The 18171-nt window shown below is 42.3% G+C and overlaps 1 protein-coding gene across 2 annotated transcripts in view; it reads left to right on the top strand.

Moving 5' to 3' along the window:
- Positions 1-18171, top strand: part of Lmln (leishmanolysin like peptidase) — a 54246-nt gene that overhangs the window by 25664 nt on the left and 10411 nt on the right. For both annotated transcript variants that reach the window (XM_036204156.1, XM_036204157.1), the window contains 5 exons: positions 1906-2013; positions 4286-4362; positions 11862-11972; positions 13746-13878; positions 16477-16639. In XM_036204156.1, coding sequence (XP_036060049.1) covers positions 1906-2013; positions 4286-4362; positions 11862-11972; positions 13746-13878; positions 16477-16639 — 592 coding nt within the window. The remainder of the gene's footprint in view (positions 1-1905; positions 2014-4285; positions 4363-11861; positions 11973-13745; positions 13879-16476; positions 16640-18171) is intronic.

Below are 18171 nucleotides of genomic sequence, written 5' to 3' on the forward strand. Positions count from 1 at the left end.
ACATAAAGTGGGCGTGTGGGCATCTGTGTGCCCAGTACTCAGAGGTGAAGGGAGGAAATCAAGGCCATCCACAGCTACATAACAATTTAGAGGCCAGGCTGGGCTACATAATAAGGCCCTGTCTACAATAAAGTAATAGGACACACAGAAATGGCATAGGGTGGGGGTTACAGAGGGCGGGGTGGGCATGGAGGGAGTGGTATAGAATTTCAAAGAAGAGGAAGGAAGAATCAATTTTTATTAGACCTATAGTGAATAAATTAACATTGTACATTTAAAAATTGCTAGGGGGAAATTGGAGAAATGGTTCACTGGCTGTTCTTCCAGAGGACCTGGGTTCGATTCCCACCACCCACATGGCAGCTCACAACTGTCTGTAATTCCAGTTTCAGGGGATCTGATGTCTTTTTCTGGCCTCTGTGGGTGCTACATGCACAGACCTGTAATCAGGGACACATAAATATACATAAAATAAATATTTTTAAACTGTTAAGAGTAAATTTCAAATATTCTTTTTTTAAGTTTTTATTAGTCTATGTTAATTATACATAATAATGGGCTTCATTATGATATTTTTGTACATGTATGTAATGTATTTTGATCATATCCCTGCTCTCAAATATTATAAATCTAAGTATTTGAGATGATAGATAGGTTAACTAGCTTGATTTAACTATTCCAGGATATTCATAAATCATGACATTACCCTATAACAATGTATAATTTTAATTACCAATTTATAATAGATAATAAATGTTAAAATTATTAACATCAGAATTACAAGTGGTAATCATAATGGTCTTTTGTTTTGTTTTGTTTTTCAAGACAGGGTTTCTCTGTGTAGCTCTGGCTGTCCTGGAACTCTGTAGACCAGGCTGACCTCAAACTCACAGAGGTCTTCCTGCCTCTGCCTTCTAAGTGCTAGGATTAAAGGTGTGTGCCACCACCGCCTGGGCTAACTTTTTTTTTTTTAATGTAACTTTTTTGTGTATGTGTTTTGAGACAGGGTCACATGTAGCCCAGGCTATACTCTCTGTAGGTAATGATGACCTGAACTCCTGATCTCTTGCCTCTAATAACAAGCATATGCCATCACCAGGCTTATATATATATATACTTGGGGCTGGAGAGATGACTTAGTGGTTAAGAACACTGGCTGCTCTTACAGAAGACCTAGGTTCAGTTCCCAGCACCCACATGGTACCTAACAGCTGTTTGTAACTCCTATTGAGGGATCTGGTTCCCTCATACAGATATGCATGTGGTATAAATACCAAGGTACATAAAATAAAAATAAATAAATTACGCCGGGCGGTGGTGGCGCATGCCTGTAATCAGAGGCAGGTGGATCTCTGTGAGTTCGAGGCCAGCCTGGTCTACAGAGTGAGTTCCAGGACAGGCTCCAAAGCTACAGAGAAACCCTGTCTCGAAAAAACCAACCAACCAACCAACAAACAAACAAATAAATAAATAAATAAAAATATATATGTCCTTCCTTAAAGTCGGAGAGTGAAGAGATAGCTTAGTGGTTAAGGGTGTGTACTGTGCAGCCAGGAGTATCAGAGTCTACCACCCATGTAGCAAGCTGGGAATCCCACAAATGCCTGTAACTCCGGCTTCAAGAGCACTGACACCCTCTTGCCCGTGTACATGTACACAGATACGCACACATAAATACATAGTTTTTAAAATAAACCTTCAAAGAGGGAGAAAAATATTAAGAGAAACAATAGTTTTCTAGCCAAGAAGAATGTGACAGTGTCGAAACATTTAACTACATTAAAATCATATTTTAAAGAGGTTCTGTTTCATAAACCGATTCTTTCGTACCTCTTTATCGTCACGTGAGAAGGAGTGCTGCCATCTTACCATGCTCTTGTGGGTGTTTGTGTCTCTGGCTCTCAGGAAGAAGCACGGAAGCATTTTAACTGTCCAGTTCTAGAGGGGATGGAGCTTGAAAATCAAGGCGGCATGGGCACTGAGCTCAACCACTGGGAGAAGCGGTTGCTAGAGGTCTGTTCAGTTCTGCTCCATGTTTATTTTTGCTAACAGAATTCGTGCACTTAATTCAATTCTATGTAATGTGTTTATGTATAAACACATTTGGTATAGAGAGAGAATCTGGAAGTAGAATGAATTTACTAAAGTAAATCTGTCTAAAGTAATTCTAAAATTACTTTAGAATAGAGACTATTCAAACAGGCTATGAAGTAAGAAGGTGAAACATACATTTGTAGCATAGATTACACACTTGGATCTCCTAATTTTTTAAGGGATGCATAATATTGTATTATAAAAATGAAATAAGCCTGTGTTAATGAATGTTTGTTTTAAACAATTACTTTTTCTTTTTTTTAAGACAATGTCTTATTATGTAGTCCAAGGCTGGCCTTGAACTTACGCAGCCCCCTTGCCTCTGCCTCTTGGCGTCTGAATGCTGGGATGGATTACAGATGTGTACAGCTCGCCAGACTAAAAACTGTTGTTTTTGCTTTTGTAGTAGTGGGAATTGAACCCACAGTCTCGTGCATGCTTGGCAGTTGTTTTATTTCTGAGATACATCCCTACTCCTAAATGTTCATATTTTAAACAAAGTTTCAAGCTGGGCATGGGGGCACACACCTTTAGTTCCAGCACTTAGGAGGCAGAGGCAGGTGGATCCCTGTGAGGTTGAGGCCACCCTGTTCCATGTAATGAGTTGCAGGCCAGCCAGGGCTATATAGTGAGAGCCTGTCTCAAAACAAGATGTGATAAGCGACTGCCATGCGCGCCCTCCAGAGTGGTGGGGTAGTGGACATTCGTAGTTCAGCTAAACAGTCACGCTCTCAAGCCCTCCCCAGGCCAGCTAGGGAGTTGCAGGACATTAGCACATACAGCATGCCAACAGAGCAGGATAAGGCATTTTTATTGTGTTACACCAGCAGGCTGTCAGCAGTCTCCTCCAGCTGCAGTACAGAAACACAAAACTCTCCCTCCGATGGATATAAGATATGAGTTGGCTTAAGAGTACTGTGACCTAAACAGGAGCTGTAACCTTTCAGACTCCATAAGGGACACACCACTAGTCACTTTACACAATGACATCCCAAACTGTGGCTTCCTAATGGGTATCCATGTTCATTTATAGTAGTCCCAAGCCCAGATACATCAGCAGGCCTTTTCACCTTCTGCATTGTTGCCAGGTAACGGCCTATCTTTATTAGGTTTCTGGGGAATAGAGCCAGAAAGTTAATCCCAGGTCACATTGGTTTATATAGAAAGAATCCGAAGGTGAAAGCCTTGGGTAGAAGTACGTATCTCTAGTTCTTCTTAGAGATCTGTTTAGATAGTTTCAGCAAACAGCTCATGACTGAAGGTCAGACATTTAGCAAGAATGAATGTTTGCTTATGCTCAGCTCTTGTGATCTAGGTCACTGGAGCGTAACAATGGTGAACATTTATGAAAGCGAATACCCTCCTCCTTCTTCCCGTGGGAATTTCTGTTTGTGTGGTTTCCTTAAGGAATTTTCTTAAGTGATTTCCTTGGAAGCTATAGACTGGCCAGAAATTTTTTTTTTTTTTTTAGCTGAGGATCGAACCCAGGGCCTTGCGCTTGCTAGGCAAGCGCTCTACCGCTGAGCTAAATCCCCAACCCCCAGAAATAAAATTTTATGTACTTTTCAGTAGCAGACCCTAGAATACCAATTTTATTAGCGTCTTTGTTTCTCTTAAATAAGCACTGTGTCCCTGGACTGTTGTAGTAAAGGGTGATGTTAAGGTACGGGGAAGAACACTCAGTGTCATATAGAGACTCAAAGAATGGCTAGGGAGGCCAGCCGTGGGATTTGCTGCCTGTGGGGCCTGGAGCCCTCACCAGGATTTGGCTTCCAGGCAGGACCCATAGGATGGAAATTGAACTGCTGGACAACTGGGTATTTTGCCCTAATCCGTTGACCCCCTGGTTCTGCCATGCTTCTTAGGAAAGCTTTTTCTTTGCAAATCCAGGTAAACATTCCTCCTGACTCTTCCTGCCCCAACCTCTGACTCACTCGCCTTGCTTAGGGAGTATACACTTTACAGTAGTGTTCCTCGGTCCATCAGTGTCTTCACTGCTGGTTGTCTGTCCCTGTGGGGAAATCAGACTGTTGGAGACTTGAGGCAGAGTAGATTTTACCACCTCACCCTAGATACTCGGAAAGCGTTTGTGTTGGACCACTTCCTAGTAAATCTTTTACCACATGAAACATTTCAATATGCATAAGGGTCCAAGAGTCATCGTCTAACAGCGTCTGTTGGTGATTTTCAGAATGAAGCCATGACCGGTTCTCACACCCAGAACCGAGTGCTCTCTCGAATCACTCTGGCATTAATGGAGGACACTGGGTAAGATGGCTGTGAGAAAATGGTGTGTTTACAAAATGAAATGAGTATTCAAAATGGAGCTTAAGAAAATGCTGATATTCCAAAGCAAAATGTACTTACCGATTTTTTTTAGTTTTGTGCAATTTGTTCTTGATAGAATGAATATAACACAATCTAAGAAGTTATGAAGCCATGCTAATATGAAGGAGAAACTAGCCTAGATAGTTTTAAATTATTTAATCAAGTGAGTTATATGTAAATTCCTAGGAATTTTGTTGTTGTTTTGTTTTACTTGGTGTTTTGAGACAGGGTCTCAGTGTGTAGTTCTGGCCTGGGACTTGGTGTGTAGACCATCATGATCTCAAAATCACTATAATCCACCTGTTTCTGCATCCCAACCTCCAGGGTTAACGGTGAGTGCCACCATTCCCAGCAGATTCCTGGTTTTTTGTTTTTTTGTTTTTTGTGTGGTTTTTTTTTTTGTTTTGTTTTGTTTTTTTTTTTTTGGTTTTTCGAGACAGGGTTTCTCTGTGTAGCTTTGCGTCTTTCCTGGAACTCTAGCCCAGGCTGACCTCGAACTCACAGAGATCCACTTGCCTCTGCCTCCCGAGTGCTGGGATTAAAGGCGTGCGCCACCACCGCCCGGCCGATTCCTGGTTTTTAAATGAATGGATCTCTCTGGTAGAATAGTGGAAAGTTATATTTAAATAGAACACCTTATATAACTCATACTTAACACAATCATAGTAATTTTAGTGGGAGCATTATTGCCTCTTGCTTTTTCTAAAACAGCCTACAAGAAATTTGAAAATAGAATCAAATTTGAAAACCAATGATAGTATTATTAAAACCCTGAAAATAATCTGACATAGAGATACTATCTGTCACCCTAATCCTAGTACTCCAGAAGATGGTGACTGTGAGTCCTAATCCTAGTACTCCAGAGGATGATTGGAGGTCAAGACTGCATAATAAGATTTTGCCTCAGAAATTAAAAAAAAAAAAGAAAAGAAAGAAAGAAAGAAAGAAAGAAAGAAAGAAAGAAAGAAAGAAAGAGAAAAAATCAAGAACAAAACATCCACCATGAAAATAATGGATATTGCCTTAACTTTTGAAGGATCAGCAAAGGATAAAGATTTAGGGCATGGAGAAATCGTTCAGCAGTTAAGAACACCAGCTGCTCTTCCAGAGAGACCAATTTTAATTCCCAGCACATGACAACTCACAATTGTCTGTGATTCGAGTTCAGGAGGCTCTGGTGCCCTCTACTGGCCTTCTGAATGAGGCACTAGACACCCGTATTGTGCACAGACATACGTTCAGGCAAAGTACCCATACATATAAAATAAAAATAAATAAAATTTCAAAAAATTAAGACTAGATTTAAAAATTGAAAACAGTAAGTTGTCTAAGTTACTTTTCTACCACTGTGATAAAACCCCATAACCAAGGTGACTTACAGAAGAAAGTGTTTATTTTGGCTTACAGGTTCAGAGGGTTAGAGTGTGTGGTGGTGGAGCATAGGAGCAGTTGAGAGCTCACATCTTGATCCACAGCCGTGAGGCAGAGAGCGAGCACTGGGAATCACAGCCGCCGCCGCCGCTCCCCCACCCCCCAGTGTCATACCTCCAACAAGACCACACCTAATTCTTCCCAAATAGTTTCTCCTACTGGGAACCAATCATTCAAATATATGAACCTGTGGGGCCCATTCTCCTTCAAACCACCACAGAGTATAAAGAATTTAATATACAGAGGTCATGACAAAATGTAGAGGTCATAGCTAACCCTGAGAAGAGTTTCAGTAAAAGCCAGGAGAGGAGTAGGGTGCAGTGATAGGACACCTGCCCAGTGTATGCGAGGTTCCAGCCCCAGCATAGAGGCTCCCAGTAAATAATGAGACCAAGAGTTTCTCTTTTCTGTTTAATGAGAGCCAAAGATCTAGGTCAGAATGGATTTGATTGAGACAGCTTTTTCCTGACTGTGAAATAATCTAGAAAACTAAGGGGGAATTAGCTTAAGGAGAGAAGGAAATCAGCTCAGGCGGGACTTCGCTTCCTGCCCGTTAATTCAGGGGAAGGTGGGAGTGGAGATGCAGGTAAAGCAGGATGTTGAAGAAAGTTATACATGCTGGTCTGCATGGTACCATCGTTCAGAAGTAAATTCAACACCAAGGGAGAGGAAGGCAGAGGTTGTGTGTAAGTAGTTTAAGGGATTCATGGGCATTGTTTTATGACAATCTACACAAATCTATTTTTTTTGTTTGTTTGTTTTCTTTGTGGGATTTTGTTGTTGTTATTTGGTGGGAGAGGGGCAGGCTAGCTTTGAACTCCTGCTCTTCCTACCTGTCTTCCCAGTACACAAGCACTCACCTTCTCTCTAATCTCCTTTCCCTACTGGAAGAACACTAAGGAGAAAACAGCATTCTTATACCCTTCAGGGGTAGCTGGTACCACTCTGAAAGTCATTATTAGCATGTAACATTTGAAATAAAAAAGGTACATTCTGCTGGGTGGTGGTGGTGGTGATAGCGGCAGCGGAGACAGTGCATGCACGCCTTTGATCCCAGCACTCAGAGGCAGAGCCAGGCAGATCTCTGTGAGTTCGAGGCCAGCCTGGTCTACAGAACGAGATCCAGGACAGGCATCAAAACTACACAGAGAAACCCTGGCTAGAACACGCACACGCACACGCACACGCACACGCACCAGTGTTGGGCCTGCCGACAATCAGCTGGGTAGCTGGGTAGAGGCGTGTGGACTGAAGAGACAATGAAGAAGACAGAAAAGAGTCGAGAAGACTGCTGGTCAATGCCAGACAGCCCTGAGTTTATTTCACAGCCAGCTTATATACAGTTTTGAAGGACAGGTAAAACAATGCTCAGAGCATGATTTAACCACTATCTATCCTGCCTTGCACCAAGGAGTAGGCATTTCATTTCTGTCTCAGTGTACCTCTGAAAGGCATCAGCAGCCTGTGTCTAGCTAGATAGTATGTTCCCTCTTATGGGCTAATCAGGACTTTCTCAGAGCCTTGGAGCAAACAAGCTTGAACTCTATTGACTCAGAATAGACTTCAGATTCAAACAGGGAAACTGAGTCAGTTGTGGGCTCCCATGGTTCCTCCTTTTTTATTTATTTAAAGACTCCCCTGAGTCTCTTAGATGATTGTGCCTGTCTTAGGTGGTTTTGTTTTGTTTTGTTTTTTATCACATTCCAATCTTACCTGTCATGGGAGCATGAATTCCATCATTCACGTCCTGTCTTAGGTTGAAAGGAAGCAAAGAAAACTTATCTGCCTTTGGCTACCAGCCTCTGGTGTCAAGTCAGAGGAATGTACAGAGTTTTACTCTGTGGAGTTCTGAGCCCTATCTCTGTATCGTTCAAAATGAGCTTGAGCATCATAGGCAAACAGATTATGCCTACTCAGACACATGCTCCAATAGCTAGAACACTAACTACTTAAGAGCGAAGTAAATGATGACCATGATGGGATAGCCCCTTTAAATTGTTTTATAATGTATTCAGCTGTTTTAACTGCATCAAAATCCAATTTAGCCTTTTTCATTTTTAATATCTCTTGATATAATTTCGCCAAATCTAAGGATTTATTAGAATCATGTCAAATTCCTTTAAGGTTTGCCTTAACCCTTTCCCATCCAATAGCACTTTCATTATACACAGAAGATGTAACACAAATCCATTCATAATTAGCATGAGATTTCAAATGCATTTTAGCTTTCAAACTTTAGAGTTCACCTCCCAAAATTTGTACCATACCATATAAAGCATTCAATTTATGTTCCATTTTCACATCTATATCTTCTTGAGTCTCTAATGTCATAGAAACATTCATAGACAATTGATTAACAAACCCTGCTGTCTGGATGGATTGAGACAAAGCCACAGAAGCCACCATAGTAGTAGCAAGCGTAGTAACAAGAGCTGCAATTTTTGTTATAACTAATCCAGCAACACGTTTCTGTCTGTTTAAAGCTTTCTTAATTTCTTTAATTACTTGTAGCCCTTTATCATCAAACCATGGATCATTCATATATACTAGCAATATAACAAAAGAAGGTTGTTTTAAAACTATTACATGAACATGATTATCCATTTTGGAAATACAATTGGTCAAAATGCAATTAAGACATGATACTTTAAACACAGAATCATTCATAGAAATATTTGCTTCACCAACTAAAAGAACATAGGGCATCTTAACACAAGCTAAAACAGTTCCTTTCAAAGGACAAACAGGTTTCAAACAACTGGAATGTCCTGCAACTGTTCCCATGGCAGCAGCAAGTTTCCAAACATACATAAGTTTGGGGAGATCCAGTACTGGAATACCAAATTCCAGCTGACATTCCTTGGTCTTACGATTCTGTTGTAGACACAGGATAAGAGTCACTATAATCTTCCTGATTTCCAGACCAGTCAAGAATATACTGCTGTGTCCCTGTGATGTTGTACCTTAAAGGAACAATGCCAGTACATCATCTCCCAAAACAAAGTTCTGTTAGACTCTCACAGTTCTTTCGTGTATGGAGGAAATCATTGGGAGGGTAAAGTATTACTTGTCCAATTAACTTGAGGAAACAATAACTTTGTATAACTGGTACATTGTTTATCATGTCCCAATACTCATTTTGGAAACACTCCAAGACATCCCTCCAAAGTAATATTTTTGCAGAACATATGTGGATCCCTTTACCATATCCAATGTAAGAAAAATTGCAAGTAATCTGTAACTCTTGGGTGGCAAGTTAATCTAAAAGCCTGGTATCATAAACCACAACCATAAATTCTTTTCCTTTCCAAGTTGTAGGATATAAAAGAACACTTTATCAAACAGTGCCAGGACCAGGTCAGACCTGAATAAGCCCTAACTTAATAGCTGAAACCATAAAGCACTTGAAATAAAGCAGATGTGAGTCTTTATGATACTGGATTAGGAAATGATTCTTAGCTCAAACACCAGCAACCAAAGAAGAAACTAGAACATTTAGACTTTATCAAAAAGATTTAAAAATTGGGGGTTGGGGATTTAGCTCAGTGGTAGAGTGCTTGCCTAGCAAGCACAAGGCCCTGGGTTCAATCCTCAGCTCTGGCAAAAAAAAAAAGAAAAAAAAAAAATGGAGAGACAATGTTTAATGGGGGCTGGAGAGATGGCTCAGAGGTTAAGAGCACTGGCTGCTCTTCCAAAGGTCCTGAGTTCAATTCCCAGCACCCACATAGTGGTTCACAACCATCTGTAATGAGAGATCTGGCGCCCTCTTCTGGCTTGTAGGGATGTGTGCATACAGAGCACTGTATACATAATGAATAAATAAATCTTTTAAAAAAATTAAAAATTGTGCTTCAAAGAAAATTATCACACACAAAAAAGATAACTTACAGGATGAGAAAACCTGTTTTCAGACCATTTCTCAAGTGACTGTACAGTATCCAGAGCTTGTGGAGGAACAGTTAAGGGCACCATAGGGAAAAGGCCATCATTTAAAAAGAGATGAAAATCAAAAAAGTATTTTTCAGAAAAGATATATAGAGGCAAATGAGCATATGCAAAGATGCATGACATCATGTGTCATTAGCAAGCTACCAGTTAAAGCTGTAATGAGACATGACTCCGTACCACCAGATCCCAGCAAGGACACAGAGTAACAGGACACTTCCGTTGTCAGTAGGAAAGCAAAATGATTCAGCCATGTTGGAGGACAGTCTGGAAACTGCTCATAAAACCGAAGATGTTCTTCCCGTACAGCTAGCTATGATCCTTGATATTTACCAGATGAGTTGAAGTCGTACACCTACAACAAAAAGCACACAGGAGCTCACACCTGCTGATAACTGATAACACTAAAAACAGATGAGCTACAAAGCCCTGAAAAGACAGGGACACTAAGTGGAAGAAGCCCGTCTGCAAAGGCTTCACACTGCTCAAATCCAACTGTGTGATGAAGGGTGGTCCCCAGGGTTGGAGCAGGAGGGAGAAATGAATACGCAGAAGACCGGGTAGGCACTAAACCTCGCTTCCAGGCGTCGTATTGATAGACGCCTTCCCTCCTGCCCTCCATTTCTCCCTTCCTTTCTTGTGGTGCTGGAGATCAAACTTAGGGATTGTATGCATGCATGTGAGGCAGAACGTGCATACCCTAAAAGAGTGAAATGCCAAGAGTGACCCTAATGTGAACTGTGGATTCTGGTAGTGGTGGCATTCTGTGTAGAGTCACTGGTGTAGCCAATATGTGACTTGGGTGAGGAACACTGTGAGTCTGTAAGGTAGGAGGATCTAGGAACTTTTTGTACACTCTGCTTAATTTTGCTAGTACTTTAAAATTGTCTCCCCATACTAAAGTCTGGAAAAAAAATAAAGAAAGACAAAAAAAGAGATTCTGCTATACACCACAACATGTATGAGCCTTGAAAACATTAAGGGAAAGATCAAGACTGACAGTGGATTAGTGTCTAACATGGTTTATTTGGGGTGATGGAAGTGTCTGAAATTAGATGGTTATGCCTGTGTGTGTATGCTAGAATCATATGTGTCCATTATAAAGATTAATTTCATGGTTAGATCTCACTTTTTAAAGTACACAGAGACATTGAAACCAAAGGGCACTGTCACTGAACAGGTTTGTGCCTTTGAGTTTCCTCCCTTGTAAAGCAGAGGTAACAGTGGTATGTATCCCATCGAGGTTTCTGGGGCTCACCCAAGCTACTATATGGAATGCCCTACCTAGTACAGTGCTTGGTGCATTGTGATTATCAACCAAGTGTTGGAATTTTATACAAAACCTGAACCAGAGCCTCCTGAGAAAAGATTCACTTTTACTGCCCACAGTACAGTCCTTCCATCGCTGGTGAAAGAAAGGAAACCTCATCGAACCCACTAAATGACCTTGTAGTTCAGGAAAGCCCTGGATACCCTGTTTCCAGTGCATCCTCATAAAAGCCTGGGGCCCACACCAGCTTAAGTTTTGCTGGTTGTACACTGGTTAGCACTTCTTAATTGTCTTTTGTAAAACTCGTTATTTAGAATATTTTGGTTTATCTGTCCTCCTCACTAGATTAAAAATAAGAATTTTTAAATTCTTATTTATTTGGGGTTTTGTTTGTTTGAGACAGGGTCTCTTTGTGTAGTTCTGTCTGGCCTGATACTCACTCTGTAGACCAGGCTGGCCTCAAGTTCACAGAGATCTGCCTGCCTCTGCCTCCCCAGTGCTGGGATGAAAGGGTGCACCACACACTCAGTTTATTTTTGTGTGTGTGTGTCTGTGCTGCGTGTATGTGAGTACCCACAGAGGCCAGAAGGCGGCTTATGATCCCTGAAGCCAGAATCTTTGCTGGCTAAACTGCCTTTGATTTAAAAACCCTTCCTCGGTGTCCTGTGTGTCAGCCCTCCTACAGCCAGGGCTTTACACATGCGCAGCTCTGGCCTCATTGCTCCAGACATTGCGGAGATCCGTGGTAGGTGCTGGGGTGGGTAAAAGGTGCTTCTTTGCGTTGTTTCCACAGCTGGTACAAAGCAAATTACAGCATGGCTGAGAAACTGGACTGGGGCCGCGGAATGGGCTGCGAATTTGCCCGGAAGAGCTGCAAATTCTGGATTGACCAGCAGAGGCAGAAGTAAGTGTGTTTCCACATACATCTTTGTGCAGCTCATTTCTGACTTGTTCTTTGTCTTCAGCACCAAATACCAGCTGCTGTGGGTAGAGAATGTTCTAGGAGTTCTTCATGATAGTCATAAGTGACTAAGGATTGTTTTGAATCACAAACTAGAAGAACCCATGCATGAATATATACAAGCAAATGGTGATTTAGTATCCGGAAACTGGACCAAGGATGTAGTTTAGTGGCAGAGTGCTTGCCTGGCATGTGCATGGGGTTCAAACCCCAGCCCTGAAAAATAAATAAATATTCTCTAGATTGGGGTTCTGAAACTGGATGCTTATGGCAATCATCTCTCTCTCTCTCTCTGTCTCCCCCTCCCTCTCCCCTCCCTCCCTCTCCTCCCTTCCTTCCCTTCTTTTGTACAATGTTTACCTTGTTTATCTTAAAATGCACTAAGCTGCTCCCCCCTCTCTTCTACTTTCTGGGAAAGATTGTACAGAATTGGTCCCTCCTCCCTGCTGCTTCTCACCCTGTTTATTTTTTTTAAGATTCATTTTCTTTTTACTTGTATGTATGTGCATGTACCCATTTTGGTGGGTTGCCAAGGAGGCCAGAAGAGGGTATCAGACCCCCTAGAGTGATAGAGGAATTGTGAGTTGTCCAGTGTGGGCACTGGGGACCGAACTAGGATCCTATGCCAGAGCGGTATGAGCTCTTAACCACTGAGCCACCCCTCCAGACCTTCCCTCCCCACCCTGCCCCTGACAGTTTTGCTCTGTGGCCCAGGCCAGCTTCAAACTCGTGATCTTTCTGCCTCAACCTCCCCTTGGAATTTGCCCGCACCGCCAGAGCAAGCTTTCTGAAGTGTAAAGTAGACTTGTCCAGTGAACTAAGCTTCCTTACTGCTCACCAGGCTACTCACGTTGTCTGTCTCACACTGAATACATCATGGCCCTTCATGGGTTGTCCTCATTGTCTGAATTATCAGATGCATGTGTCTGAGGTTGACTTTCCTATCCCCTTGGTACTTTCGAGTTGTCTGTCAGGTTGCTGGACTGTCCTGCTTGAGTCCTCATACTGGTAATCAGTGCCTTTAAAAATTAATTTTTAAAAGTTAATCTTTGAAAAATCATCAGTCTATATTATTGTGTGTGTCTACTGTGCTTAGGGAGAAGGGTGCATGCCATGGCACATGTGTGGTTGTCAGAGGATAACTTTGTGGAGTTGAGTCTCTCCTTCCACTTTTGTGTGGGTTCTGGGGATTGAACTCTGACTGCGGACTAGCCTTTACCCGCTGAGCCATCTGGCTGGTCATTTCCGCCAGTCATTGAGAATGTTCCACGCCCTGGGTTTCTAACCCTGAGGTCCCTTTAGTCTGCCTCTTCCACGTCTTCATTCTGTCAGTTCTAACAGCTAGGGATTTCAGTTGTGCTTTGAAGACAAGAGAAAACTGCATCTGTTCCATCTTCCAGGGAGTAGAAATGAGACTTTTTATATTTTAAGTTTTCCCTCAGTGATCAAACTAGTTCAGACTGTAGACCCACAGAACCAGATTTTACTGGCGAAGGTATAGAAAAAGGTTAATGGGATTTTCTGTAATAAGGTGTAGTAGTGTTCTTGGCATCTAGATGAATTCTCCATGTCTATGCTCAGGGCTGAAACAACAGTCTCTATAATGGACTTGTAATGTTTTCTTTTGAATTTGATGCCAAGATGTACAGACCTCCAATGGTACAGGCCATTGACATGGAAAATGACCTGACACCAGCTTGCCTTCCTTGTGTGCAGGAGGCAGGTGCCGAGCCCATACTGTGACACACTCAGGAGTAACCCACTGCAGTTGACGTGCAGACAGGACCAGAGAGCCGTGGCTGTGTGTAACCTGCAGAGGTTTCCTAACCCTTTGCCTCCAGAGTACCAGGTAACACTGGTCCCAGAACAGCTTTAAGAATCGACTTCTTCAAAAATAGTCTCTGTTTTAATAACATTTTTATTGTGTGATTTTCTGTGTGTTTTCTGTTAGAAAAAGAAAGAAAAGCCTACAGATCCCTGATTTCTTCAAGACTAACATGCTGCTTAGCAGTCACATAGCTGTGCCTTGGGACAATAGCCAAGCAAGCCCCAGGATCCTGTCCCCTCTCCCCAGCAGTGAGGTGACAGGGCTACCCCATGCCCAGATGTTCACCCAGATGCTGAGGGTCAAACATGGGTCTTCACGCATGCACAGAAAGTGGTCTAGCCACTAAGTCACCCCCTCCCCCGCTTCCCTTTGACCTTTCTGACATTGCTAACGTCTTCCTTCCTTCAATTTCTCTAATTTATTCAGAAAACAAAAATCTCGAGAGAAAATAACTTAGTTACTGTAATCCAGCCAACTAGAAGGTATGGAAGTTCTGCTTTAAAAATAATTTGATTCGTGAGATCTAAAAGATGAACAAGGGGCTGGAGAGATGGCTCAGTGGTTAAGAACACAGACCGCTCTTGTAGAGGACCTGGGTCCCATTCTCGACACTCACATGTCAGCTCACTCTGTAGCTCGAGAGCCAGAGCATCCAGTAGACTTTTCTGGTCTCCGTGGGCATTGAGCACACACATGCAAGAAAAACAGTTAAACACATAAAAAATTTGAAATAAATAAAGCTTTTCTGAAAATAAAAGGTAAATAAAATGGCTGCACATGGCCAGCCTGAGTCCGACTGATCTTAACTTCCTCTTCTGGATCCAGGTGTGGCGCCGACAGGCTCAAGACCCTGTCAGACAGCAGCAACCCAAGTTCCTAGTGTTAGTCTTTAAAGTCCCTCAGCTCCATCTGCCACTCACACGTGTCTCGGAAGCTAATGAGATCTGCTCCATTGTGACGTTCCAACATGGACTCAACCTCACTGAGCACATCAGACACCGTCAGATGGCAAAGGAGTTTGTAGGGATATTATCACAGTATGTTAGTGTAAAATGTGATGGGGTTTTTCCAAACAGGGTGCCATGTAGCCCTGGCTGACCTCTAAGTCTCCCAGATGCTGGGATTTGCAGGCATGTGCCACTAGCCGGCATAATGTGAAATCTTTACAGCATACTTGATCCTTGTTAATTTGGTATTCAAACTATTTTATATAGATTTTTTTAAAAGATCTTTTCCCCCTAAAATTACTTAGATACTTCTTTTTTTTTTAACTTCTTTTTTTATTTTATTTATTTATTATGTATACAGAAGAGGCCACCAGATCTCATTACAGATGGTTGTGAGCCACCATGTGGATGCTGGGAATTGAACTCAGGACCTCTGGAAGAACAGTTGGTGCTCTTAACCTCTGAGCCATCTCTCCAGCCCTACTTATGTTTATTATTTTTGCTGTGTTGTTTGGATAGCCCCAAACTCCTGGACCGCAGCAGCCCTGATGTCTCAGCCTCCCCGAAAGGGGCTGGGGCTTACAGCACAGTCCTTTGTGCCTAGTATTTTATAGTCGTTAGTTTTATGTTATGTCAGCCGCCTTTTTCTTCCTGTCTTTTTGGAGTGTTTGTGAGTCAAGGTCTCACTGTAGAGTTCTGACTGGCCTGTGACTCACTTAGACCACAGATCCGCCTGCCTCTGCCTCCCGTGTTGGGATTAAAGGCATGCGCCACCACATCTGGCTCTGTTTTATTGTCTTTTGGGGTTTGTTGTTGTTTTTGCTATGCATATACTTTTGGCATTTTTTTAAAAACAAAAGCAAATATGCATACTAATGAGGTAGATGTGTTAATTTATTTTTACATAAATAGTTAAATCTTCGCTGCAAGATGTAGAACATTTTCAGTGTTTTCCATCATTATCAATATTTTTACTTTATAAATACAATTTCACATAAATATCCAGTACAAAATGGCAGAAGTATGTTTAGAGTCATTTCCAAAATTGTTGGAAATTTCTAGCCAATCCCAAACCAAAATTCCTTTAAATGGTTTCTTTTTATAAAAATCAAGTCAGCAATTCAGACAACAAGTACATATTTTGTTTTTCGAGGCAAGGTCTCTCTACGTAGCCCTGGCTGTTCTGGAACTCACTCTGCAGACCAGGCTGGCCTCGAACTCACAGAGATCCACCTGCCTCTGCCTCCCGAGTGCTGGGATTAAAGGTGTGTGCCACCATGCCAAGCCCAGACAGCAGTTTTAAAGTTCAAACATTCTAACACAATACAACCTAAAGATACACTAGTTTATACTCATATGCTAAAGAATGGAAATATTAAGTGTTCGTTTTAAATATTTCTTTGCTTAGCCTTATTCTACTTCATCCTTTCAAAACATGAATCAAATTCATCATCTTATAGATAACTTACCACTTGTTTCTAGAACTGTAGGGCCCTGCAGATGCCCTACATGGCGCAGCATCGTCATAGATAGCCGACGTCATCTTACTGTACAGTGCCCGGAGAAAACTGCACCACTGTTTTAGGGTAGGAAGCAGGTCGCTGTGCTTGCCTGTGGTCTCGTTCTGACTTTACAGAGTGACTCCTTCTCCCCTCCTGTGATGTGTTCACAGTACTTCGATGAGCTCAGTGGAGTATCCACAGAGGAGTTGCCCTTCTACGGTGGCTCGGTGGAGATCGCGGACTACTGCCCCTTCAGCCAGGAGTTCAGCTGGCATTTAAGCGGCGGCGAATACCAGCGCAGCTCCGACTGCAGAATACTGGAAAATCAACCCGGTTAGTAGTCTGGTGAAGTGAGGGTTCAGTACATCATACAGTTCTACGTTACCTGATAAAATAGTTGCTAAGGGAGCAGTTCTCGAAGCCAGATGACCTTGAGTTTGTGTTTCAGCTCCTCTGTTTGTCTATATATAATCATTCAACTTTTGTGTTACTTGCTTTCTCTGCCCATATATTTCTTACCTCATAAGTTATTACAAAAATTACATGGAGGCTGGAGAGACGACTCAGCAGTTAAGACCACCTACTGCTTTTGCAGAGGACCCGAGTTCAATCCCGGCACTCGCGTCAGGCAGCTCACAGCTGCTTGTAACTCTGTCTTCAGGGAATCTAATACCCGCTTCTGGACTCCACAGGCCCCTGTGCTAACATGCATATACCCACACACACAGACATACGTACACATGTAACTTTAAAATAATAAAAATAAATCTGTAAAAACAGCAGGAAGAAAAGAATTAAATAGTAAGTGCTTCGAACTATGACACTTGGAGAGGATTGCTGACTGCTAGATACACACGCGTGCACACGTACACACCTCACATCTGCCTACAGCAGGCACTTCATTTCCCTATGCCTCAGCCTGGCACACTTAACTGGGTCTCTGGCCATTTTCCCTCTCACTCACTATCCCAGGCACTAATGATGGACCCACTCAGCAGAGCCTTGTGAAGAGAAAGATCCGTCCATGAAGATTTGCTGGCGAGATCACAGTATTGTTTCAGAGCCAGGCTCAACACCGCTCTTTAAAAATAAAAATATCTCACGGGTGGTGGTGGTGGTGGCGCACGCCTTTAATCCCAGCACTCAGGAGGCAGAGCCAGGCGGATCTCTGTGAGTTTGAGGCCAGCCTGGACTACCAAGTGAGTTCCAGGAAAGGCACAAAGCTACACACAGAGAAACCCTGTCTCGAAAAACCAAAAAAAAAAAAAAAAAAAAATCTCAGGCTTTGCGCCTGTGCTTTGCCTTCCACAGTGGGAAAGGTTCCAGGGAATATGAAATGAGCAGGGTCTCGGGTTTAGTTTGAGGGTTGTAGTTGGCTGAAAACTATGCTTTGTACACTATTCGATATTCTTTTCAAAGACTTGAAATTCATAGATAAGAGCCACATAGGATTTGGTTTTGCTGTTTTACATTTTCTTCCATAGTTCATAAAATTAAGTTTTACAGAAAATCAAATACTTCTCTTTACACTGTTTCAAAATGGGCTAAACTCTACTGTGGAAAACATGGAACCTGAGCTGGCAAACTGATTCAGCAGGTAAAGGCACTTGCTGTCCACGCCTGGACCCACATAAAAGTGGGACAAGAAAAGTACACAGAATCGACCTCTGACCTTCACACATGCACCTTGGTATGCTTGGGCAGCCCCCATGCTATGCACACATGTGCACATACACAAATAATAAATGAAAAACCACCAGGATACTTGTGTGGACTGTAAGAACACGCTGTAACTAGACTCTAAGGACTCTGTCCCTGCCTCCTAAGTACTAAAAGGCTGTTCACCCACACATCTGCAGCTGTGT

The sequence above is a fragment of the Onychomys torridus genome, chromosome 12 (genome assembly GCF_903995425.1).
Source record: "Onychomys torridus chromosome 12, mOncTor1.1, whole genome shotgun sequence".
Lineage (NCBI taxonomy): Eukaryota > Metazoa > Chordata > Mammalia > Rodentia > Cricetidae > Onychomys > Onychomys torridus.